Here is a 26,606-nt window from a genome sequence, read left to right as displayed (position 1 = left end):
GAACTGGGATGGCATGGTTGAAAAGATTAAAGGACGCCTCAGTAAGTGGAAATGGTTAGTCCCCCAGATGTCCTATCGGGGAAGGGTGCTTGTTATCAACAACCTCGCTGCATCATCGCTCTGGCATAAACTGGCCTGCGTGGACCCCCCACCGAATCTGCTGGCGAACCTGCAAGCCGTGCTAGTGGACTTCTTCTGGGATCGACTGCACTGGATTCCGCAGGGAGTTCTACATCTGCCAAAAGAGGAAGGGGGGCAAGGACTCGTCCACTTGGCTAGCAGGGCCGCTGCCTTCTGACTCCAGTTCATCCAGAGACTTCTTGCTGGTCCCAGTGAGCTGGTTTGGAGGGCGGTATCATGCACAATATTACGCACAGTAGGTGGTCTGGGGTTGGACAGAGCATTGTTTTTAATGAGCACAAAAACACTGGACATTGCTGGGTTGCCTGTTTTTTATTGAGGACTTTTTAAAATCTGGGACTTTTTTAATGTAAATAAACAGGCTGGCTCCGCTTTGCACTGGCTGTTGGAGGAGCCTCTTTTCAACGGCACACGACTGGACTTGGAGGGCACGATCACCCCTGCACTGACTAGAGTCTTGTTGTCATCGGGAGTCACAACCCTCCGCCGGCTGGTGGACGTCGCCGGACCAGAGCTCACTCGGGTGGAGGACGTGGCTGCGAGGCTGGGGATGAGATCTCTGTGAGTTGTGGCTCAGCTGCTCGAGGGATGGAGGACAGCTCTCTCTCCTGAGGAACGCGAGCAGGTGAGGGACTACAGTGCAGGGGTGGTCAGTCCTACGGAGCATGACCCATTCCCAGACATCACTATCACGCCGGACCTACAGGACTGTGAAGGCCCCCTTCTGGAGTGTGAGGGGGAGTCTAGAATGAACTTGAGGACAGTGTCTGGTAAGCTGCTGTACAGAGCCTGTGTGAAGGTACTGAATAAGAAAAGACTGCACAATAGAACTGACACTCCATGGCGTGATGTTTTTAATCTGAGTGATGATGTGAAGCCAGAGTGGAGAGCACTGTATAAACCACCATTGACTAAAAAAGTAGCTAACCTGCAGTGGAGGATTTTACATGGTATTGTCTCAGTCAACGCTTTTATTTCTGTTTTAAATCCTGAGATTTTACCACAGTGTCCTTTTTGTCCCCAGAGAGAAACTGTGTTTCATGCTTTTATGGACTGTTTTAGGCTTTGCTCTTTGTTTGAAGTTTTAAAGAATGTTTTTAGGTCTCTTAATGTGACTTTTACACTCCAGACTTTTATCCTTGGTTTTAAATACGTCAGAAGAGAGAAATCCAAATGCCAACTGATTAACTTCATCCTTGGGCAGGCGAAAATGGCGATATATATCAGTCGTAAGAACAAGGTGGCGCATGGTACTGACTGTGAGGCCACAAGGATTCTCTCTAGGCTGGTGAGATCAAGGATTTTAATTGATTTTAATTATTATAAAAGCATGTGTGATGTGGAGGCCTTTGAGGCGATGTGGTGCTGTGGTGGGGCCGTGTGCTCCGTGTGCGAGGGTGAGCTCTGCTTCCTGAGCTCAGATGAGCCGGACTGAGTTTTATTTGTTTTCCTGTTTTTATCTATTTATAAAGTGTTTGTCTTATTTTTATTTAATCAATTAATTTATTTTAATATAGCCTAAGATGACACTTTGTGATGGATGACTGTTTTAAAGAAAGTGCTGGTTCAATAAAGGACCCTCAAAAGTCAAAAAAAGTCTCTCTCTCTCTCTCTCTCTCTCTCTCTCTCTCTCTCTCTCTCAATCTCTCTCTCTCTCAATCTCTCTCATGTTTTTGTCTGATAAAATGTAGATGGAGATGAAATGTGCATTTTCTGTAATGGACCTGAGCTGAACTATGAACAATATAACCACTCCCTGAAACATGTACACACAATTTCCAATTCTTAATACTATCAATATAGTAATGCATTATTTCTCTTCATGTATGAACAGAATATTAGAAACAAAACAGGAAAAACTATGCATCCTCTACAACTTGTACAAAGTACAGAGTGCAACAGGGCAGATCTTTACAGAAACAAAAAGAGAGCTTATGTAAACCAAGTTTTGAACGTACTCCACTTTCTAAAGTTCTTTTGAAGTTATTTAACTAGTTTTTAAAGATCTAAATGTCCTAAACACTTGCATACCTGTGTATTGTCTGTTTACATTTCAACATGTGATCTTAGATTTGCCTTCTGCACATACTTTGTGTAAAATACAGAAAATGTGGAGAGACTTTTTCTGTTATTCTGTTCCTAAACCTTGGAACTCAGTTTGACCTTTTATTAGACAGTCAAGCTCAGTACACTCTTTTAAAGGGAATCTATTTTGCTTTTCTGGTTTTTGTCTTTCCTTTAGAGACCTTGTAGGAATTCCAGCCCTTTTCTCTGTTACAAGGTAGCGAAATCTCGCAGCACAATCCTTATTGCCCGCCTACTGGCAAGCTTGCCTCGCCCTCACACTACCCACAGAGAGCTAAAAAAGTAAAAGCTTCTCACTCTGAAACGTCCTGCTCCAGTTTAGCTTGAGAAGGTAGATTGGTTTCAGTTCCAGTGCACTGTAGAAAGGCCGCAATGGTGAGAGTTCAGGGTAAATTCTACAGTTTTTTGTGTTATGTTGTCCTATTTGTGAAGACGTGCAAGAGGGGCAGATGTGCCGGGATATTATGCAGGATTAGGAAAAGGTGCTTCAACCCTCCGCTTCCTATTATTCTGCTTGCAAATGTTCAATCGCTGGAGAACAAAATACAACCCCATTTCCAAAAAAGTTGGGACGCAGTGCAAAATGTAAATAAAAACAAAATGCAAAATGTTTAAGTTGTAATGTTGTAAATTATTGTTTTTCTAAAAATATATGCCCATTTTGAATTTGATGCCAACAACACGTTCCAAAAAAGTTGGAACAGGGGCAACAAAAGTCTGGTAAAAAGACTAGTAGAACTTTTGCTTTTCATCATCAACAGTACATAATAACGTTAAAAGATTCAGAGAATCCAGAGAAATCTCTGTATGCAAGGCACAAGGCCGAAAACCTGTATTTGCTGGCCATGATATTCAGGCCATCAGGCGGCATTGCATAAAAAACAGACTGTAAAGGAATTTCTGTAAAGGAAATCACTGCATAAGCTCAGGAACACTTACGAAAACCACTGTCTGTGAACACAATTCGTCACTGCATCCACAAATGCAAATTAAAACTCAAAGAAGAAATCATATATAATCAGGATCCAGAAACACTGCCACCTTCTTTGGGCCTGAGCTTATTTAAGATTGATTGAGGTGAAGTGGAAAAGTGTCCTGTGGTCCAACAAATCAAAATTTAAAATTCTTTTTGGAAATCATGGACACTGTGTCCTCCAGTCTAAAGACCACTCAGCTTGTAATCAGTGCACAGTTCAAAAGCCAGTATACATGATGATATGTGGGGGAATAGTGCATATCGCATGGGTGACATGCACATCTGTGAAGCCATCATTAATACGGAACAATATATACATGTTTTGACCAAATATGCTGCTATCCAGACAACGTCTTTTTCAGGGAAGGCCTTGCTTATTTCAGTAAGACAATGCCAAACCACATTCTGCATGTATTACAACAGCATTGCTCCGTTTTAAACGAGTCCAGGTGCTAAACTGGCCTGCCTGTAGTCCAGACCTGTCACCGACTGAAAATATTTGACGCATTACGAAATGAAAAAAACGACAAAGGAGACCCCGAACTGTTGAGCAGCAGAAATCCTATGTTAAGCCAGAATGGGAAAATATATCTCTTTCAAAACTACAGCAACTGGTCTCCTCAGTTCCCAAACACTTACAGAGTTTGTTAAAAGAAGAGGTGATGAAACACAGTGGTAAACATGCCCCGTCCTAGCTTTTTTAGAATGTGTTGTTGGCATCAAATCCAAAATGGACACATATTTTTCAAAAAACATTAACATTTCTCAGTTTCAACATTTGATATGTTGTCTTTACAGTATTTTCATTTAAATATATAGGGATTTCATGATTTGCATATAATTGCATTCTATTTTTATTTACATTCTGCTCAGCATCCCAGCTTTTTTGGAAATGGGGTTGTAGATGAGCTGAACACACAGATCAAGCGCTCACAGAGATGTGGCTGTCCACGGCAATACCAAACAAAGGCATCTCACCGGCCCTCTTCTCCACCTACCTTCAGGACAGAACTCTGGAAGGGCAGAGGCAGCGGGGTATGTGTTACGGTGAACTCTCGATGGGGGCCAGATGTAGTGGTTCTAGTGGGTTTTTTTTCTGCGCAGAGACCTCAGCTCAGTCATCTTCACTATGGTCTACATCCCTCCTCAGGCAGATAAGTCACATGCATTGGATGTTTTGTACAATACCATTAATGGACTTGAGAACACCTTGAAGATGTTTTTGTTCTGGTTGGGGATTTTAACAGGGCAAACCTGAAGAAGGTTCTGCCCAAATACTATCAGCATATAAAATTTCCCACCTGAGGAGAACAGGCTCTTGACCACTGCTACACTGCACTCAAGGACAGTTACAAACCTGCCTTTGGCAAAGCTGATCACACCTCCATTCTTCGCCTGTCCGCATGCCGACAAAGACTTAAACAGGCAAAACCAGTTCTCAGATCAGTCTATCAATGGAGTGAGGAGGCCATCTTCACACTTCAGGACTGCTTTGAATCTACAAACTGGAAGATGTTCCGTGATGCAGCTGGCACTGACATCAGTGAATACACTGACTCCATCACAAGCTACAGGAAATTAACCGATGACATTGTACCAAAAATCAATGTCAGAACATTTCCCAACCAGAAACCCTGGATCAATGCTGAGGTTCAAACCATACTAAGAGCTTGAGCCGCTGCCTACAACTCTGGTGAATTGACTAGCTACAAGAAGGCCAGATATGACCTTCTGAGGACCATGATGCTGGCCAAAAGGAACTAATGGGACAGAGTGGAATCTAACTACCTCGCCTCTGATGTCAGACATATGTGGAGTGGACTGTGCACTATTGCTGACTACAAAGGAGGTATGATCTGTGATAGGGGCTCGTCCATCTCACTTGCAGATGAGCTAACTGCACATTAAGCTTGTTTTGAGGCAAATAACACCTCCCCTTCTGAAAAACTCCCAGTAGATCAGGAGAGCTGCACTCTAACCATTCCCTTGTCTGAGGTGGTGAGATCCGTCAAGGCAGTTAACCCATGCAAGGCACCTGGTCCTGAGTGCTTAGAGTATGTGCCAACCAGCTGGCTGAGGTTTTCACGGCTATCTTTAACCTCTCCCTAAGACTGTCAGTGATTCCCACGTGCTTTAATGAAACCATAATTGGTCCAGTCCCCAAAAAAACAGCTATCGCCTGCCTGAATGACTGCTGCCCTGTTGCACTGACATCAACAGTTATGAAGTGCTTCGAGCGGCTGGTCAAAGCTTGCATCTGTTCAACACTTCCAGCCGCCATGGACACTCACCAATTTGCATACTCCAACAGATCTACAGACGATGACATTGCATTAACAATACACACTGCCCTCACACACCTGGACAGAAAGAACACATACGTAAGAATGATGTTCATAGATTACAGCTCAGCATTCACCACGATCATCCCTGACAAACTCATTTCTAAGCTCATAAATTTGCGTCTAAACTCTCATCTCTACAACTGGATACTGGACTTCCTGACAAGAAGAACCCAGGTGGTGAAAGTAGGAAACAGCTTCTCTTCCACACTGACTCTGGGCACAGGGGCTCCCCAGGGATGTGTACTTAGCCCCCTCATGTACTCTATATACACATGACTGTGTAGCCAAACACACATCTAACATCAAACAAAGCATAAAATTGCTTGCCCTTTCACAAAACACAAAACAACATTCTGTGGTTGGTTTTGTTGCATGTCAGTGAAATGACCCTTTCCTATCAAAGAAGGCGGTTCTTGGACATGTTCAGATATGAAATGTACCAGTCTCTCCAAAGACGGTTAAAAGTCTGGCTTTTGAGATAAGGACTTTATTAACCCTTAAACCTCAGTGATGCAGCAATACTGTCCATTCCTTCAGATCATTCCTTCGGAGCTCTTCCAGATACATGTAGAAAGTTTATAAGAGTTTCTGAGTTTAAAAGCCTGAACTGGATTGCTGGTGATGACTTGCCTGTAATGAACCTCTCTGAGAGTATGTTGAGAGTGTGTGTTATAGAAAAGTATCTATAAACTCTCTAAGATGTGTTTGGCTTATCAGATAATTGTGTAAACAGGTGGTTTTTGAGAGTTTGAGGAACATAAGTGAGTATCCACATGTACAGTCTGCCTTTTAAAACAACCATGAAGGTCAACTTTATAAAAGTAAAAGTATGAAAAACATGCTTAATTCTTTAAAACCATGTCTTCCAGGAATGAAGTTTCTTTGTGTGGCAATACTGATTTTCTCTGGCTTTATGGAGACCACATCAGGTAAGTGTGTATGTGTGTGTGTGTGAGAGAGAGAGTGAGTGAGAGACCCAGAGGAGACAGAAACATAGACAGAGAGAATCAGACTAAGAGAAGTGATAAAGTTAACTTTATGTACAATACTCTCAATTCATCTACTCTCAGTCAGTACTGACTGCAGATCAGTGCTGAGCAAGCTGAGCTGCTATGACCGCACTTGCTGAATGTGGTTCTGAACTGTCAGCATTGGGCGAGATGGTCCAGAAAAGTACTAAGTTAAAATGTTTAAGGCATTCTTGTCAAAATTGTTCTTCCATTCACTATATGGAAGAAGTTTCAAGTTTCAAGTTTATTTGTCATATGCACAACATGTCAGGACATTTATGCATTGAAATGAAAGAAACTGAGTTAGCTGAACTCGAGAGGCCAAAATTGTGTAAAGGAAGTAAATATAAGTTAGAATTACTTAATTGTATTGAGTTGGTACCATTATTATATAAGTCCAAAATACTCAACCATTTGAAGATCAAAGGAGTGATTTACTCATTTTACTTAAGTGAAATTACAGCAGTCAACATATGACTGAAGTGTAGACTTTCAGCTTTGATTTTGATTTTGAGGTTTAACAAATATACTGCATTAACTGTTTAGGAATTACAGACATTTTTTACATAGTCCCTCCATTTTCATATTAATTGGACTGTTGACTGATAAGCAGTTTCATGGAATAGCAGGTCCTCTTTCCTCATTATTTCATGATAAACTAATGAGATAAAAGTTCTGGAGTTGCTTCAGACTTGTTAGCTATTCATGAGAGCTCTCAATATGCAGTTCAAAGAGGTGAAGTGAAGGGGGCCATCATTAGGCTGAAAAAATAAAACAAGCTTATCAGAGAGATAAGAGAATCTTTAAGAGTGGCCAGATCAACAATTTGGTACATTCTCATAAAGAAGGAATGCACTGGCAAGCTCAGCAACACCAAAAGGCCTGGAAGACCATGGAAGACAACTTCACAACATCTAGTCAAGTCAAGGACATTCTAGAGGATCAAGTCAAGTCAAGTCAAGAGGCTTTTATTGTCCTTCCATCTATGTACAAGTACACAGTGGAGTGAAATTACGTTACTCCAGGAACAACATGGTACAACATGGAAAAAAGAGTCCAAAGTGCAAACGTGCAGACATAAGTGTGCAAACAAAAAGTTAAACTAAAAACAATACAATAAACTTGATAAGTTAAACATACATTAGACACAGTAAACAGACAGGACAGTGCTGCACCGACACAGCACTCATTTCTGGACATGAGGTAGTGTAATAAGGTGCAGAGATGTTTAACATGCTGTGATCTGTGATCAATCAAAAGACCCCTTCATGTATGTAAAGACAGAGGGTTTACCTCAAGATGCAAACCACTGGTAATACTCAAGAACTGAAAAGCTAGAAAACATCTAAAAAGCCTGCTCAGTTCTGGGACAAGATTCTTTGGACAGATGAAACCAAGATGAACTTGTTCCAGAATGATGATAAAGGAAGAGTATTGTGAAGGAAAGTAAGGGCTCATGATCTGAAGCATACCACTTCATCTGTGAAACCTAGTGGAGGTAGTGTTATGGCATTGGCATGTATGGCTGCCAATTGAACTGGGTCACTGGTGTTTACTGATGCTCAGACTGCTGATGGAAGTAGGAGAATGAATTCTGAAGTGTATAGATACCTTTTGCTCAGATTCAGTCAATTGTTGCAAAACTGAGAGGATGGTGCTTCACAGTACAGATGGGTAATGACCCAAAACACAATGTGAAAGAATTCCAAGAGCTTCAGAAGGCAAAGAAATGGAATGTTTAAAAATGGTGTCAGTCACCTGACCTCAACCCAACTGAGCATGCTTTTCACTTACTGAAGAAAAAAATGAAGGCCAAAGATCCACAAGCAACTGAAGGTGACTGCATTAAAGACCTGGCAAGGCATCTCAAGGGAGGAAACTCAGCATTTGGTGACATCCGTGGATTCCAGACTTCAGGCAGTCACTGACTGCAAAGATTGTAAAAATAATCCTTGTATTTATAATTATATTAGCTTCTCTAATTACTTTTGAGCCCGTGGAAATGGAAGGACGGTGTAAAAATGGTTGTAACACCTAAAGAGTTAATACAATATTCTTGCTAAACTCCTAAAGGCTGACAGTCTACACTTAATAATAATAATAATTAATAACAATAATATTTTGACTGCAGATTCCATTGTGGTGGTGTACAGAGGCAAAATCGCAAAAATTGTGTCACTGTCCAAATACATATGGACCTGGCTGTATGTCTTGTTTTATCTCTGTCTGGTCACATTCTGAACAAATAAGTCATGAGAGTCATTGTGTTTCACCACAACATGAAGCAGAGTAAAATCAGCATTATATGACCTTGAACGAATTGCTGTCCTTAAAGTGGCGACAACTTCACATTAATGTAAAATTTAATTTACGTGTTTGGTCAGATTTGTGTATTGTGTATTTTATTATGGCTTTGAACAGTGTGCCTCAACCACACTTTAAAATCGATTTCCATTCTATAATTGCTGATTTAAACATCAGATGATAAAAAATAATGTCTAATTAATAAAGTAAACCATAACCAAATCATATAAACAGAAAACTAGGCACTGTTTATGACAACAGGCCCAGATATTGTGACCAAAGATTAGGAAACTGTTTTATTTACTTACAAGTACACTTGGTTGTCCAAATACAGCAGGAGAGACACCTGCTCTGCTTAGCTCTCCTCTCATTTTCTCCCTCTTTCCTCCAGTCCTAAAGTTTAATGTCCAGTCATCTCTTCTTTCCTTGTTGTTCCTCTTGTTCATGGTAACTCACTTTGAATGAAAGCTGAATAACAAAAAAATAAAACTGTGCTTTAATCAAACACTAATAATGCTATTTATCATAAGCAAGTACAGCTACACAGAGTATTACAAACATGTAATAAACAAACACTACTGCCATCTACGTTATACATGCAACACTACAATGATTACCACTTTTTCAGAGACTTCATGTTCGATTTCTAACACGTATAATGTAAAGACGTTGATGTTAGTTGAATACAAACATGACCACTGTTGGTCGCTGCGTGAATGTGTGGCTAATTAGCTTTCCAGCTAACTTAGCTATGATAGCTAATGTTATTGACTTCTTATTGATTAACACTCACAAATTTTCACCGAAATGGTTTTCACTTCATACTACTACTAACTACTGCTACTTTTTAGCAAAATATTATTTATTTCTGCATTTACAGTTCCAGTGCAAAATGATGTATTAACATCAACATTAACTTTTCATGAAAGTCAGAGACGTTATCAAGACTCTGCTGAAGTACAGTGCTGGTATGGTGGTACAGTGTAACAATAATAAGTGTCCCATCAACAACTGATGGTTACACTGACAGATCCTAACATTACACCAAGCTAGTGAATGGAATATTATTATTATATTGGAATATACTATTTATATTTGTAACACCCTCAACTCCTGATCTCTTTACTGGGGTTAAGGTAAGTTCTTTAATTTCTAAACAATGTTCAACTAAAAACGCTTTGTAGGTCACCTTGGGTTTTATTCACTCTGCTCTGCTTATATTAAAATGCTTCTTGCCACAGCACTTTTTTTTTAAAGAACATTGAGTCACTACAGCAGAAAATATGAACATACATCATCTAGAAGATGAACATTTATATCCTTAATTTCTTCAAGCATGTAGTTGGTTTCAGCATCGCTCCAAAAGTATTTTGTTGGTGCTGTGGATGCTGTGGTAAATGTTTTCATGCATGCACAGGATGACGAATCTGAATGAAATCCAAAAAAAGGACACATGCGCTGTGAAATCCAATCACTGTGTCAAAATCCAGCTCTTTATCAGATTTCTTAATTTGATTTCTAGACTTACTCCAGTCTTAGAAATCACAGTGTACTGTTTACGCAACCAATTAATTAATCAGATAACTGCAGAAATCTGATTATGACTGGATTATTAAGTGTCTATGTATATAATTAGTGACTATGATATGACAACTCCAACTAATGTTTTGTGAAACTTGCATATGAAATAATAAGTACCCACTCTGAACTTTATAGCACTTTAAAATTTGAAAAAAACAACAACAAACAAACAAAAAAACAGGTTTTATTGCTTTAAATGAAAGTTATCTGTTCAATAGAAGTTCATTATAATGTACAGATGCTTATAACCCACCGCAAGTCACCAAATTTAGTTAAATTAGGCTTCCTCTACATCACCCTGTTCCCTTATAGAAAACAAAAATACAGAGCTAATTAAAACTTAAAATATAAATATAAAATTAACTACATTTTAAGAGTACAGAAATATATATTCCACTCTGAGATGCTGTGTGTCCACACACTTATACTGTTGAATATTTAGCCAGAAAATCTGAGAATGAAAGAAGGGGGAAAATAAAATTGGGTACCCTTTGTTTTGTTCTCTCTTTTTTTCATTGTGGCCCTGACATGGCACTGGTAATCGTCTTACTCACAGCTATCCCCCCCTTCACATCATCCGCTCTCCTCTGCTGATCAGAAGTTAAGGAGCAGATGACTGAAAAATTAAATACAAAAAATGTTTTTTTTTTTTAATCGAAAAACAACATTGAAACACTAAACATCAACACATTTCTTGGAGAATAACACACAGTTTTGTAGCATTAGAAAAGTTGTAGGGAGCAAATAAAAAATTGAATTCAAATTTCCCAAGGTGGTACATATAGTTTATATCATTATACTGGGGAGGGACATTCTGAGCATATATTGTGATCATGGCCTTCAAATACTAATTGCTACCTACATCAGAACTCCAAGCACATTTCTATACACTGTAAGGCTGAACAGTGTCACTGACTTTTTCTATATGCGTTTGCAGCTATGTTTTAAAATATTTTTTTCTATATAGGCCTACAAAATCCTAAAATATATATTTAATTCCTGAAAAAGCTCCTTGTGATGATGACAGTAGTCATTACTGCTTCACACATTTTATCATACAGTCTAAGCATTTCCTTCACTGAAAATGAGAATAGTCATCATTTGTCTGCAGTCTCAGGTTTATTATCCATCTTGAGTTAATTAAACTGACCAAACTTTTACCGCAGACGTGATCATGCGATCATGATTGAACCAAAATATTCACATGATCTTGACTACTAGATGTCTTGATCTTGACTCGGACTTGATGTCCCTTGGCTCTAGTGGTCCTAACGCACTACTGCAATAGAAGTAGCCAAATTAATTGAGAATGAAAATACATGAGAATGCATGTGTCAAAGTTAATTGAATTTGAACTCGACACGAAATTTTGCGCACAAAATTATTCACCCTGGAAGTCAGTGATGCCCTCAACACTGTGAATACTATTGAAAATGTAATTTTTGGGAAAATTACCCAGCAAATGCAACTGTGACTAGACCTAATGTGAAGTCCTGTGTTAGTGATATAAACATGTAACTGCATAATTATTTTATTATATCCATTTTTTTGCTCATTGCAGAAAACTTTAAGGTAGTTGGCCCAGCTGCTCCTCTTGTTGCTGAAGCTGGTGAAGATCTGGTTCTGCCCTGTTCTCTCCAACCCAACATTAGTGCTGAGGATATGATGGTGGAGTGGATCAGAACAGATCGGACTGATACTGACAATCTAGTGCATCTCTATGAAGGTCATGCAGACAGATATTATGACCAGATTAAGTCTTACAGAGGAAGAACAGCTCTATTTAAAGAAGAACTGCAGAAGGGCAACACCTCACTGAAACTCTCAGTGGTCCAGACTTCTGATGAGGGAGTTTACAAGTGTTTAGTAAAATCAGCATCCTGGTATGATGACATCACTGTTCATCTTGTTCAGGTTAAAGGTAAGGGCAATGCCATTTTTAATACTTCAATAAATAAAAGAGTTTTTTGGTATCATTAATTTTCTTTATCATTAAGGCAATTTAGTGCAATGTGGCCTTTTAAATTGGAAAACAATAGGAAAGAGAAAAAGAGTCAAAATAAGTTTTGTTTTATTATTTGCTGTCTATGAACAATTAGGCTGGTTGTTTAATTAATTTGAACTACAGTGGATATAAAAAGTCTACACACCCTTGATAAAATGCCAGGTTTTTGTCATGTAAAAAAATCAGTCCAAGATAAATCATTTCAGATTTATTTCCACCTTCAGTATGACCCATCATCTGTACAATTCCATTGAAAACCAAACTGAAATTATTTAGATGGAAAAAATAAAAATAACAGAACTAAAATAATGTGGTTGCATAAGTGTGAACATCCTCTTATAAATGGGGATGTGGTTGTGTTCAGAGTTAGGCAATCACATTTAAACTCATGTTAAATAGTAGTCAGTACACAGCTGCTATCATTTAAAGTGGTTCTGAATAACCCCATATAAGGTTCAGCTGTTCTAGTAGGATTTTCCTGACATTTTCTTAGTTGCGTTTTCCAGCAAAAGCCGTGGTACAAAATTAGATATAACATGGAACACAGTGAAGACGGTCATCAAGAAATGGATTAAATTTTTCAGTTTTCATTTTCCAGCAAAAGCCGTGGTACAAAATTAGATATAACATGGAACATAGTGAAGACGGACATCAAGAAACGGATTAAATTTGGTACAACAGCAACATTACCAGGAACTGGACATCCCTCAAAAATTGATGAAACAAGAAGAAAATTGGTCCGGGAGGCTACCAAGAGTCCTAGAGCAACATTAAAGGAGCTGCAGGAATTTCTGGCAAGTACTGGTTGTGTCATGCATGTGACAACAATCTCCCGTATTTTTCATATGTCTGGGCTGTCGGGTCGGGTAGCAGGATGGAAGCCTTTTCTAACAAAGAAAAACATCCAAGCATGGCTATGGTTTGCCAAAACCTACATCAAGTCTGCCAAAAGTATGTGGGAAAACGTGTCATGGTCTGATGAGACCAAGGTTGTTGAACCTTTTTGCCATAATTCCAAAAGGTATGTTTGGCACAAAGCCAACACTGTGCATCACCAAAAGAACACCATACCCACAGTGAAGCATGGTGGAGGCTGCATTATGCTTTGGGACTGTTTTTCTGCAGCTGGAATTGGGACTTTAGTTAAGGTGGTGGGAATTATGAACAGTTCCAAATATCAGTCAATTTTGGCACAAAACCCTCAGGCCTCTGCTAAAAAGCTGAAGATAAAGAGGAACTTCACCTTTCAGTACAACAATGACCCAAAACAGCCTCCAAATCAACAAAACAATGGCTTCACCAGAAGATCAAAGTTTTGGAATGGCCCAGCCAGAGCCCAGACCTTAATCCCATTGAAAATCTGTGGGTAGACCTGAAGAGGGCTGTACACAGGAAATACCCTCGCAATATGATAGATTTGAAGCGCTTTTGCAAGGAAGAGTGGGCAAAGATTCCCAAGTCGAGATGTGCTATGCTAACAGACTCCTACCCAAAAAGACTGAATGCTGTCATAAAGTCAAAGGGTACTACAACAAAGTATTAGTTTAAGGGTGTGCATATTTATGCAACCACATTATTTTAGTTCTTTATTTTTATTTTCCCCTCTAAATGATTTCAGTTTTTTTCAATGGAATTGTACAGATGATGGGTCACATTGAAGGTGGAAGTAAATCTGAAATGATTCACCTTGGTCTGATTTTTTTACATGACAAAAACCTGGCATTTTATCAAGGGTGTGTAGACTTTTTATATTTACTGTACACTGGTAACCAAAGTCTGGAATACTAGTCTCATCTCTAAAATAATTTTAGCTTGATTTACAAAAACACTTGTTTTGTAGAAATGTTTACTAACATAATTCAGTAACTGCACCAGCCTCACATTCACTTCTGTTATAATCAATATCTGTCCTGTATATGGAAACTGACCTTATGATACAGATAGCAGACAGAGATTAGTGTAACAAAGATTTAGAGCATTCTTTAAAATTGGTACTCTTGCTGTTTGCAGCAGGTGGTCTTTATGAATCAGGAAAGATGGTGTGCAATAGAGGGGATTTGCGCTACATTGAAAGTTGTTTTTTTCTAAAAACAATGGGGAAAAACTGTTCAAAATTAAATACTTTCTTGACTTACAGTTTTCCTTTTTATTTCAGTACATTTAAAAGTAGTTGGCCCAGCTGCTCCTCTTGTTGTTGAAGCTGGTGAAGATCTGGTTCTGCCCTGTTCTCTCATACCCAGCATCAGTGCTGAGGACATGATGGTGGAGTGGATCCGAACAGATCGGACTGATACTGACAATCTAGTGCATCTCTATGAAGATCATGGAGACAGAAATGATGATCAGATGGTGTCTTACAGAGGGAGGACAGCTATATTTAAAGCAGAACTGCAGAAAGGAAACACTTCACTGAAACTCTCAGCAGTGCAACCTTCGAATGAGGGAGCTTACAAATGCTTAATTCGGTACAGGTCCTGGTTTGCTGATATACCTCTTTATGTTGAAGTTAAAGGTATGAGCCAGCACAATTTTAATCTATAATTACTTATGAATTAACTATTTTGCATCACATATTTAATCATCTCCGTAGCACTTAGCTGTATAGTAACTACCATTATAGTTTTTCAACTCCTTACAAGCTAAATTTTAAACTATTTAAATTTGGGAAGCATTTGGCATGTAAGACATTGTCACAGTGTCATATCACAGTTAATGGTGACAGCCCAAAGTCATTTCATTTTAATGTTATTAATCTTAATATATCGCAGAAGGGCAAATTAAGTAAATGTGATGTCTGCTGTAATTTTTTATTTGGTTTGTATTTCAGAACAAGGTTTTCACGCCTGGAAAATTGCTATCATCTGCTTTTTTGTTTTTGCTGTTATATTAAGTGCCTTAACAGCTTGCATCTTGAAAGGTAAGTTTTATATTAATAACTATCTGTAATAACATTTAATTTTTAAAAAGAACATCGGATCATCATGCATGCACAGGAAAGATAATGTGTACATGTTTCATGACTTCTGGCTAACAACAGACGAGTCACAAATTGAAGTTAAAACAGTGTATCAGGTGTTAGGTCACTATGAGCTCCCAGAACAGCTTCAAAGTGGCTTGATTCTACAAGTCTCTGGACCTGTACTTGAAGGATGGAACACCATTCTTGCAAAAGATATTGCCTCAGCTGGCCTTTAAGTGATGGTGGTGGAGAGCTCTGGTGACTGCAAAGACCATAACATGTGATTAACATAATTTTTAAACAAGTATGTGGCACTGTTGTCTTAGAAGAGACCACTCTAATCAACATAGAATTTCATTCATTCATTCATTCATTCATCATCTAAACCGCTTATCCTTCTGGGTCGCGGTGGGGTGCTGGAGCCTATCCCAGCTGTCATTGGGCGGAAGGCAGGATACACCCTGGACAGGTCGCCAGTCCATCGCAGGGCAGACAGACAGACATACACATTCACACACTCACTCACACCTAAGGGCAATTCAGCATGTCCAATTGGTCTGACGGCATGTCTTTGGACTGTGGGAGGAAACCGGAGTACCCGGAGAAAACCCACGCAGACACGGGGAGAACATGCAAACTCCACACAGAAATGACCCTGGTCACCCGGCCGGGAATCGAACCCAGGCCATTCTTGCTGTGAGGCGACAGCACTACCCACTGCGCCACCGTGCCGCCCAACATAGAATTTCATTATAGATAAAGGTGATTGGTCAGAATAACTTTGATTTACAGTGACCATTCCTTGTAAGGGTCAAAGTGGGACAAACTATGTCAACAAAATACCCCCCCCCCCCACCCCACAGTACAACAGCTGCCAGACCCACTCACTCTAGGGATCAAGCATTCTGGTCTGTACAACACACATATACTTCACCTTTGAGGAATCCAGAATGCCACTGTATGAACAGTGAAGCTAGTTTTCCTTCAGCTGTGATATGCTAGTGATGAACATTGCAGTACAGCTGCTAAATGGTTAATTTTTATGCAGAGGTACATTGTGATAATACACTAGTTTAAACCGAATCAATAATTCTACTTTACAAGATGAAGAACAGGGAGAAAAATGTTCTTGTGTGAGGTAACTGAATAGTGTTTTTCAGTATTGCTGGCCAATATTAGTGGCATTTATTTAAATTACAAACCATTGACCAAAGTTATTAGAAGTACATAGCTGATAAATATTAATTAAAGAAAAAAAAATCTTATCCAGGTTCCTCATGTGACAAAGACTTATTCGTTCAAACAGATTTGGTCACAAAATGATAGTAGCAAATGAAAGCCTACCACTGTTTCTCTTTGATTTCAGATAAATTCTCAAAAAGGAAACGCTCTCCTACACAATGCTCAGCTGTAGCCTACATGTGTCTTAAATCACAATATGTGCGTGAAGAGTTGGACCTGAAGAAATACAACACATCAGAGGAGGGTTACAGAAGACTCATCCCAGCTATGACAAACTGCAGAAAGGCTAAGTGAGTGTTTAACATAGACATTATTAAGCCAATATTTTTGCTGTTATGACCTATGAACAACATGAAATTTCAGACTAGTCTAAGTGGTCTAAGGAGATACTATATAAAAAGAGAAAGGAAAACAATCCAGACTTGTCTGAGTATTGGGTCTTTTTTCTTATTTGGAGCTTTGGTTTCATATTTGTGGATCCTTGATTAATCTACAAGTAGAAAACAAAATATTTGATTGCATACAAATATTACATATATTAAAAAATGCATTGCCATCAGACAGATACTCACATTTGACTGATATTTCAAACCAATATTTGATAACAGTGAGGAGACAAAATTCTATTAGGCTTTTTGAGACAACACTGTACTCGTTTTTAATGTTGAAAATTTTCTATATTGGGTAGAAATCCAGTTTTATCATAAATGAATAAAAGACTTTGGCTATCTCTACTTCTCTCTTGGCATTGGAAACTGTAAAAAACAAGAGTTTTAACAGCTTATATGTATTGTTTTTTGTGAGTATTTGTTTATATATAGCTTGTGGAAAATATTTAACAGTATTAAGAAAGAAAAATTTTGAGAAACAGATCAAACTTGGTTTAGATAGAAGACACATATGTGCTACTTAAGAAAGCAGCACTAAAAACAGTATGTGTGTTACATTATATTGGTTAACTCCAAAGCTGGTCCAGGATTTCTTGCTCAGTGAATTCAAGAAAATAAAGTCAGAGCAGTACAAGACTGGAAGAATTGAAGTTTTAAATTTTATTGTTCAGACAATTACAAATTCAAACACATTTTCTGAAACAAATATTTTACTTACTTTCATTTCTTCTTTTCTGTAGATTTGCTGGATGTAACCTTTCTGTACAGTCCATTAAAACTTTGAGTGCAGCTCTACAAACAGAAAACTCCTCTCTGAAAGAGCTGGACCTCAGTAACAATAAGCTACAGGATTCAAGTGTAGAGCTGCTCTCTGCTGGACTGAAGAGTTCACACTGTAAACTGGAGATACTCAGGTCAGAATTCCCAAATTTGATGACATTTTGCTATTCTATTTCAGCATTATAGAAGTATGCAAGTATGTATTTTGTTATATACATATTTCAGACAGGATTTTTTCTAATGAAACTGAATGCCATGTAGTAATAAAATAGTTGTTGTACCGCATATTTGTCAACATTTATTATAATTTAAGAAGGATATGGATATGCATGTTAAGAAGGAAAAAGATTTCATTTTAATAATGCCAGTGTAATGTGCAGGGAGTCACACAGACCAAGGTCAAAGAGTATTCATCTACCAGTGGTTGATAAGCACTTGCAGACAGAAAAAAATGCTTGAAAGTATGGTGAGAAGGTAATTGTGGACAAGAAGGGGTCAGTTTACCTTCTGTTCATTTGATTTTCATTTCAAAATCCCGTATTGAAAAATGGCAAATGGGTCAGTTCTCGTTTTTTATTCTGTTACTGTTAGTCGAAAAACAAAAAATAACTTCATTTTACAGTTTCACAGACTAATCATAAAATCAAATAACAAACAAACAGCAATGAAATAAAGGGTTGATTTTAACTGATTTACATTAACCAACAATAAACGTGCAGAGTGCACCCATGATCGAGCTCAGAATTCAGGCTGTCGCGGTTAAGAAATGATGAGGACAGGGACATTGAGTATGAGTGTTGAAAAGGTCAGCCTAGATCTGGCATTGTGGTAGGCTATATAACGTTTTATATGTGTTTGTTGACTTTTTTCTATTATAAAAACTGCACTAAAACTCAACACAACTCCCGCCATGTGCGCTGTCCTGTGATCCATGTTGGTTCATAGAGTACACTGCCTCCGGTTTTTGGTGGAAAGGAGCTTTAGAGGTGTGTTAGAGCTGTGTCGGGGGTCTCTGTGCTCAGGACTCTGTGTTCAGTTCGCTTCTGTGTGTTTTTTTACGATGGCCTGAATCAAACGAGGGAATTCAACATTTTTCAGGGGTGATAACCTGGATGTTGGGTTAAGTGTCCACGATGAAGCGGAGGGAACAGAGGTCACCTTCATTGCTAACGGGCTGCCCTGTTTGAGCCTTTTCTGCAGGTGTCAATAAAGAGCATTTCTCTAGCAGAACGACAGTCTCTCCTGAGTCTCCTTCACCAAGAGGCAACATTACTGGTCATTATAACTGAAAGACAAGCCTGTAAATTTGGATGATTAGAATATGACCCTTTACTCCATTGCTGTTTGTTTGTTTGTTTGTTATTTGATTTTATGATTAGTTTGTGAAACTGTAAAACGAAGCTATTTCTTGATTCCACTAACAATAACAGAACCAGAAATGAGAATTGACCCATACTGGTTTTTAAAACGAACATCAAATGAACAGAAGGTACACAGACCCAGAAGTAGAAACCAGTTAGACTTTGGGTTTGTCCAATACAAAAAAGAATAAACAAAAACACAAATAGATAGCCTGCCACCCTGGATGACACAAAAACAGAGGCAAACCCCAAAACAAAATTACAGCCCAATTTCTATTTACACCTGGTGAAGTTGTTACAAAGTGTACCAGAAGCAAATCTATAGGTGAAGCTAAAAGGTGTCAAAGGACACAAAACAAAGTCAGAAGGCAAACAGTCAGAGAGTAATGCTGGCCTCACACCACGAGACTCTTAAAGCGATTTCACTGTCGCAAACAAATTTCCAATGTCGGAATAAAATCATTAGAGTTTTGCTAGAGTTGCGTCTTTCTTATTTTGTGTTTTTTTTTATGGTTCATAACACCTAATCAGCAACACTGAATTGCATGTTTTGTTTATGTATAAATCTTTATATTAAATAGTAAAGTAACTGCACGTTTTACAGGTTAATTTAAAAAATACTGAGTGATGATCTGCCAGAATATACAGTGAACTGGGCTGAGGACCAGATCTTTACACACCCAGCTAAGGTTTTTTTGTCTGGGAAACCAGCCCTTTATAAATGTAACAATAACAAGCATAATTTGGATATTTCTTAAGTAGGTTTAGTGTGGGCTTAGTATCATTTATTCCCTGAATAGATTTTAATTTATTCATGATTATGTTACATTATATGTTTATACATAAATATAACAAAACATCTTTGACCACAAAAGTGCACAAAGAAATGAAAGTTACAAAACACATTCTGTTTGACTGTTGAATATACTGTATGTCAGTATAGAGATGAGTCAGTGGCAACTGCTCGGTTCCTATAACCATCAGTATTCAGTATGTTCTTATTTTTTCTACTGAGCAATAGCCATGTTTTATTACTGTATTATTACTGTAATTAGCTATGATATTTTTTTATCCAAGATGGTGGCACCTTTAGGGCTGAACATATGGTGGTTTTGTTTCTGGTAGTCAGTTTTGCAAAACAAATTTGCCAAAGATGTGCATCAGAAACACTGGTGAACATGTACATGAATATCATTGCCACACCCTGCTTGTCATTAGAAAACAGAATTCAACTGCAGTATCCGATAGACTGTTGGAGGTGCTACATGAACCTCAAGCTGCTTTGTGAAACCACACCTTGGATGGTGTTGCTAGCTGGGAGAAAAAGTGTCGAAAACATAAGAGAGGCATCTGCACTAGTATAACAGCTAAACCATCTCAGCGCTTCAGGACCGGTTTGGGCATACAGACTGGACCATGTTCAGGGAGGGGGCTGCATATAACACTTCAACTGATTTTGAGGAATATACAGCATCCGTGACTGGCTACATTAGTGCATAGATGATGTGACTTCCTTTAAGATCATCAGCACACATGCTAAACAGAAGTTGTAGATGACTTTGGGTCGGATGACAAGGCAACTGTCAGCACAGCAAACCTGTCCTGAGCTATCAGACAGGCAAAGTGCAACTATGCATAGAAAATCTACGGACACTTTTAGGACACCAAAGACAAATGGCATATGTGACAGGGTATATATATTTGGTTACTTTTTGTTATGCCACTGATTCAGAATATACATTACAGCTTGTCGTGGACCTAGATTGCTTTGGTAAAGTTGATGGTTTATAGAGTAAACTGTAAACTGTATGTGCTGCTTTGTAAACGCATCTGTCTTTTTCAAGGACATCCATGCTTATTTCATGAAGACAACGCCAAGCCACATACTGCACATATTACAAAAGCATGGTTGCATAATCAGAGTGCAGGTGCTAGGCTGACCTGCTCATCTCCTATTTAAAATGTGTGGTGTGTTATGCAGTGCAAAATATGACAACAAAGGCCCTATATGGTTGTGCAGGTACAGACTTGTATACCTGAGAAATGGCAAGAAATTGCACTTTTACAACTGGTTCAATCTGTGTCTTCAAACAAATTTATTAAGTGCTTTTAAAAGAAAAGGCGATGTAACACAGTGATAAACATGCTTTTATATCTGTTTTTTGGGGCGTGTCACAGGCATCATGTCTGTAATAAGCATATATATATATATATTTCCAAAAAAAGAATTAACTAATCACCGCTTTTCTCTATATCTATATCTATCTAACTATCTAACTATATATATACATATATATATATATATATATATATATATATATATATATATATATATATATTATATATTCATACATATATATTAGAGAGAGAGAGAGACAGAGAGAAAGAGAGGTCATTATTTATTTATTTGTGGCTTTTGAATACTACTGTATCTCTGTTGCAGACTAGCTTTGTGTCATTTTGCGGAAAAGTCTTGTGAAAATCTGGGATCAGTTTTACAAACAGAAACCTCCTCCCTAAAAGAGCTGGACATCAGTAACAATGAGCTTCATGATTCAGGAGTGGAGCTGCTGTCTGCTGGACTGAAGAGTTCACACTGTAAACTGGAGACACTCAGGTCCGCTTTCTCTTCATTTTGGAATGGAATATTAAAGCTTGATGTTGTTTGCTTATATCACCAACAACATGTGAGTTTGAATGTATTTAAGGGAGGTTCCACTGATATTTCTAAATTTCTTCCTTATTCAGTTGATGGGATGTCAACTTTGTGGATAAGAAGCTAATTTAAGCTTAATTTAATTTTGTGTGGTGATGAAAAGATGATGAATGGCAGTACTGGAAGTTGCAAAAACAAAGGCACACCATTGTCATTGTTCGTTGCTGCATCCACAAATGCAAGTTAAGGCTGTACTCTGCACAGTGGAAGTTATAAGTAAACAACATCCAGACATGCTGCCGACTTCTCTAGGATCAGTCTCATCTCAAAAGGATGTGGTACAACAAGTCAGCCTTTCAGATTGTTAATGAAAATAATGGACACTGTGTTCTCTGGGTCAAAGAACTAAAGAACCATCCAGATCGTTACCTGTGTAAAGTTCAAAAGACAGGGTCTGTCAAGTTATGGAGTTGATTTAGTGTCCATTCCATAGATAACTTGCATATCTGTGAAAGCACCATTAATGCTGAAAAATATATACAGATTTAGGAGCAACACATGCTGCTTTGTAAATGCATCTATCTTTTTCAAGGACATCCATGCTTATTTCATGAAGACAACGCCAAGCCACATACTGCACATATTACAAAAGCATGGTTGCATAATCAGTGCAGGCACTAGACTGACCTGCTTGTCTCCTATTTAAAATGTGTGGTGCGTTATGCAGTGCAAAATATGACAAAATATTTCCAAAAAAAGAGAAAAAAACCCCAAAAACATTCATAAAGTAAAAGGTAAAACATTCAATATCGTCAAACAAAATTTACTAATCCTTGCTTCTCTCTCTCTACATATTATATATATATATATATATATATATATATATATACACACACAGTATCTCACAAAAGTGAGTACACCCCTCACATTTCTGCAAATAATTTTATAATATCTTTTCATGGGACAACACTATAGAAATGAACCTTGGATATAACTTAAAGTAGTCAGTGTACAACTTGTATAGCAGTATAGATTTATTGTCCTCTGAAAATAACTCAACACACAGTCTTTAATGTCTAAATAGCTGGCAACACAAGTGAGTACACCTCACAATGAACATGTCCAAATTGTGCTCAAAGTGTCAATATTTTGTGTGACCACCATTATTATCTAGCATTTCCTTAACCATCTTGTGCATTGAATTCACCAGAGCTGCACAGGTTGCTACTGGAATCCTCTTCCACTCCTCCATGATGACATCACGGAGCTGGTGGATGTAAAACACCTTGCGCTCCTCCACCTTCCGCTTGAGGATGCCCCACAGGTGCTCAATTGCGTTTAGGTCTGGAGACATAGTCCATCACCTTTACCTTCAGCAAGGCAGTTGTCATCTTGGAGGTGTGTTTGGGGTCGTTATCGTGTTGAAAAACTGCCATGTGGCGCAGTTTCCAAAGGGAGGGGATCATGCTCTGCTTCAGAATGTCACAGTACATGTTGGAATTCATGTTTCCCTCAATGAACCGCCGCTCTCCAGTGCCGGCAGCACTCATGCAGCTCCAGACCATGATGATACCACCACCATGCTTGACCGTAGGCAAGAGACAGTTGTCTTGGTACTCCTCACCAGGGTGCCGCCACACATGCTGGACACCATCTGAGCCAAACGAGTTTATCTTGGTCTCAACAGACCACAGGACATGGTTCCAGTAATCCATGTCCTTGGACTGCTTGTCTGAGTCAATTCATTGTGCGGCGTATGGTCTGAACACTGACAGCCTGACCTCTCACTTCTTCAACCTCTGCAGCAATGCTGGCAGCACTCATGCGTCTATTTTTTGAAGCCAACCTCTGGATATGACACTGAGCACGTGGACTCAACTTCTTTGGTCGACCCTGACGAGGCCTGTTCCGAGTGGAACATGTCCTGGAAAACCACTGTATGACCTTGGCCACCATGACTCAGTGGCAGGGTGTTAGCAATCTTCTTATAGCCTAGGCCATCTTTGTGGAGAGCAACAATTCTATTTCTCACATCCTCAGAGAGTTCTTTGCCATGAGGTGCCATGTTGAATATCCAGTGGCCAGTATGAGCGAATTGTACCCAAAACACCAAATTTAACAGCCCTGCTCCCCATTCACACCTGGAACCTTGTAACTCTAACGAGTCACATGACACCAGGGAGGGACAGCGATACAACTGGGCACAATTTGCACATGTTCACTGTGAGGTGTACTCACTTGTGTTGGCAGCTATTTAGACATTAATGGCTGTGTGTTGAGTTATTTTCAGAGGACAGTAAATCTATACTGCTATACAAGTTGTACACTGACTACTCTAAGTTATATCCAAGTTTCATTTCTATAGTGTCGTCCCATGAAAAGATATTATAAAATATTTGCAGAAATGTGAGTGGTGTACTCACTTTTGTGAGATACTATATATATATATATATAGAGAGAGAGAGAGAGAGAGAGAGAGGTCATTATTTATTTATTTGTGGCTTTTGAATACTACTGTATCTCTGTTTCATAGTAATATATTTGAAAGTTGTAGCTGTCATTGGAAATCATGTAATGAAAGATTTGTGATGCTTTCTTGTTGCAGACTAGCTTTGTGTCATTTTGGTGAAAAGTCTTGTGAAAATCTGGGATCAGTTTTACAAACAGAAACCTCCTCCCTAAAAGAGCTGGACATCAGTAACAATGAGCTTCACGATTCAGGAGTGGAGCTGCTCTCTGCTGGACTGAAGAGTTCACACTGTAAACTGGAGACACTCAGGTCAGCTTTCTCTTCATTTTGGAATGGAATATTAAAGCTTGATGTTGTTTGCTTATTTCAACAACAACAACCTGTGGGTTTAAATGTATTTAAGGGGGATTCCACAGTTATTTCTAAATTTCTTCTTTATTCAGTTGATGGGATGTCATTCAGAGTTCAATGTGAAATCCACCATTCTAGTAAAACCTGTTTTTTCTTTATAGCAGTGGTGAGGGTAACAAAGTCTAAATGTAGTTTTAATAATAAAGTAGTAGTTAAAGAATCTTTAGGGACTATTTTGAGTTAGCAATAGTCCCACATACCACTGGAGAAGCATCACATGACTGATTGGACAGAGCACAGCTAGCACATATGACCTCAAGTTAAAGTTAACCTGAAGTTCATTGCAAATTTCAAACCTAGACTGAGTACGGATTTTAGTTGTTTGATTCTAGATTTAAGTTTGGTGAGGCTGAAACTGGCTTCCTATTTACTAGCTTCTTCAAATTATATATATATATATATATATATATATATATATATATATATATATATATATATATACATACATTTCCAAAAAAGAGAAAAAAAACATTCATAGAGTAAAAGGTAAAACATTCAATATCGTCAAACAGAATTAACTATTCACCGCTTCTCTCTATATCTCTCTCTATCTATCTATCTATATCTATATCTCTCTATCTATCTATCTATATATATATATATACACATATACACACACATAGAGAGAGACAGAGAGAAAGAGGGGTCATTATTTATTTATTTGTGGTTTTTGAATACTACTGTATCTCTGTTTCATAGTAATATAAAAATATTTGAAAGTTGTAGCTGTCATTAGAAAATCACATAATAAAAGATTTGTAATGCTCTCTTGTTGCAGACTAGCTTTGTGTCATTTTGGGGGAAAGTCTTGTGAAAATCTGGGATCAGTTTTACAAACAGAAACCTCCTCCCTAAAAGAGCTGGACATCAGTAACAATGAGCTTCATGATTCAGGAGTGGAGCTGCTGTCTGCTGGACTGAAGAGTTTACACTGCAAACTGGAGACACTCAGGTCAGCTTTCTCTTCATTTTGGAATGAAATGTTAAAGCTTGATGCTATTTGCTTATATCAACAACAACATGTGGGTTTGAATGTATTTAAGGGAGATTTCTCTGATATTTCTAAGTTTCTTCTTTATTCATTTGATGAGATGTCGTTCAATGTGAAATCCACCATTCTAGCAAAACTTATTTTTTCTTCATAGCAGTGGTGAGGGTAACAATGTCTAAATGTAGTTTTAATAGTAAAGTAGTAGTTAAACAATCTTTAGGGACTATTTTGAGAGATCAATCAATTAAGTTTTTTTTATTTTAATATTTGTTTTAACTGGTAAAAAAAAATCCCAGCTTACTGGCCTGCAACAGAGTTGCTGCCTCTCAATTTCCATCTACAGATTAAGAAATTTAGGGATATAAAATTGTGTTATGATCAACACTATGGCCATTTCATTGACATTAACTTATTATAAACAACAATATATAACAAATTTGGGAGTCATTTATTCCAAATACTGAAGAGAAATACAAAGCAAAGAATATAAAAAGTTATCTTATTTCTATCTCTCTTGCTTGTTCACACTCTAACTTCACTATGAAGTGGAGTTAAAATATTTGGTTTGTCAACTTTGTCAATGTAAGTGTTAACCTAACCATTTTTTCTTTGCATCATTTAAACTCTAAATTAGCTAGCATTAGCTAACAAGCAACTGAGCAAAAACCTGACAGCCAGCTATACTGACCATAATTTACCACACATCCATATTGTGGGTGGATAGATTTGCTCTTGCACTGCTGACTGTTTCACTCTGTATATTATAGATTTTGAACAAGTTCCAATGTTTATTTTAGTGATTTTTGATCTTACAGGGTCTGATATGATTGGCTTAAAACATAGGAGGTCTGATGTGATTGGACAAGCCAGGGTTTCCACGTTTTAAATAATGTTAGTCAA

At 38.2% G+C, this 26,606-nt stretch overlaps 1 protein-coding gene across 1 annotated transcript in view; it reads left to right on the top strand.

Moving 5' to 3' along the window:
• The window catches only part of LOC118800550, a 47,485-nt gene that overhangs the window by 5,621 nt on the left and 15,258 nt on the right, over positions 1-26,606 (top strand). The window contains exons 2-10 of the mRNA XM_036560814.1: positions 6,417-6,476; positions 12,004-12,363; positions 14,603-14,959; positions 15,275-15,364; positions 16,773-16,938; positions 17,778-17,951; positions 21,622-21,795; positions 24,440-24,613; positions 25,494-25,667. Of these exons, the coding sequence (XP_036416707.1) occupies positions 6,419-6,476; positions 12,004-12,363; positions 14,603-14,959; positions 15,275-15,364; positions 16,773-16,938; positions 17,778-17,951; positions 21,622-21,795; positions 24,440-24,613; positions 25,494-25,667 (1,727 nt within the window). The 5' untranslated portion in view covers positions 6,417-6,418. The remainder of the gene's footprint in view (positions 1-6,416; positions 6,477-12,003; positions 12,364-14,602; positions 14,960-15,274; positions 15,365-16,772; positions 16,939-17,777; positions 17,952-21,621; positions 21,796-24,439; positions 24,614-25,493; positions 25,668-26,606) is intronic.

Source organism: Colossoma macropomum, unplaced genomic scaffold (genome assembly GCF_904425465.1).
Source record: "Colossoma macropomum unplaced genomic scaffold, Colossoma_macropomum, whole genome shotgun sequence".
Taxonomy (NCBI): domain Eukaryota; kingdom Metazoa; phylum Chordata; class Actinopteri; order Characiformes; family Serrasalmidae; genus Colossoma; species Colossoma macropomum.
This window is presented reverse-complemented; position numbering and strand designations above follow the sequence as displayed.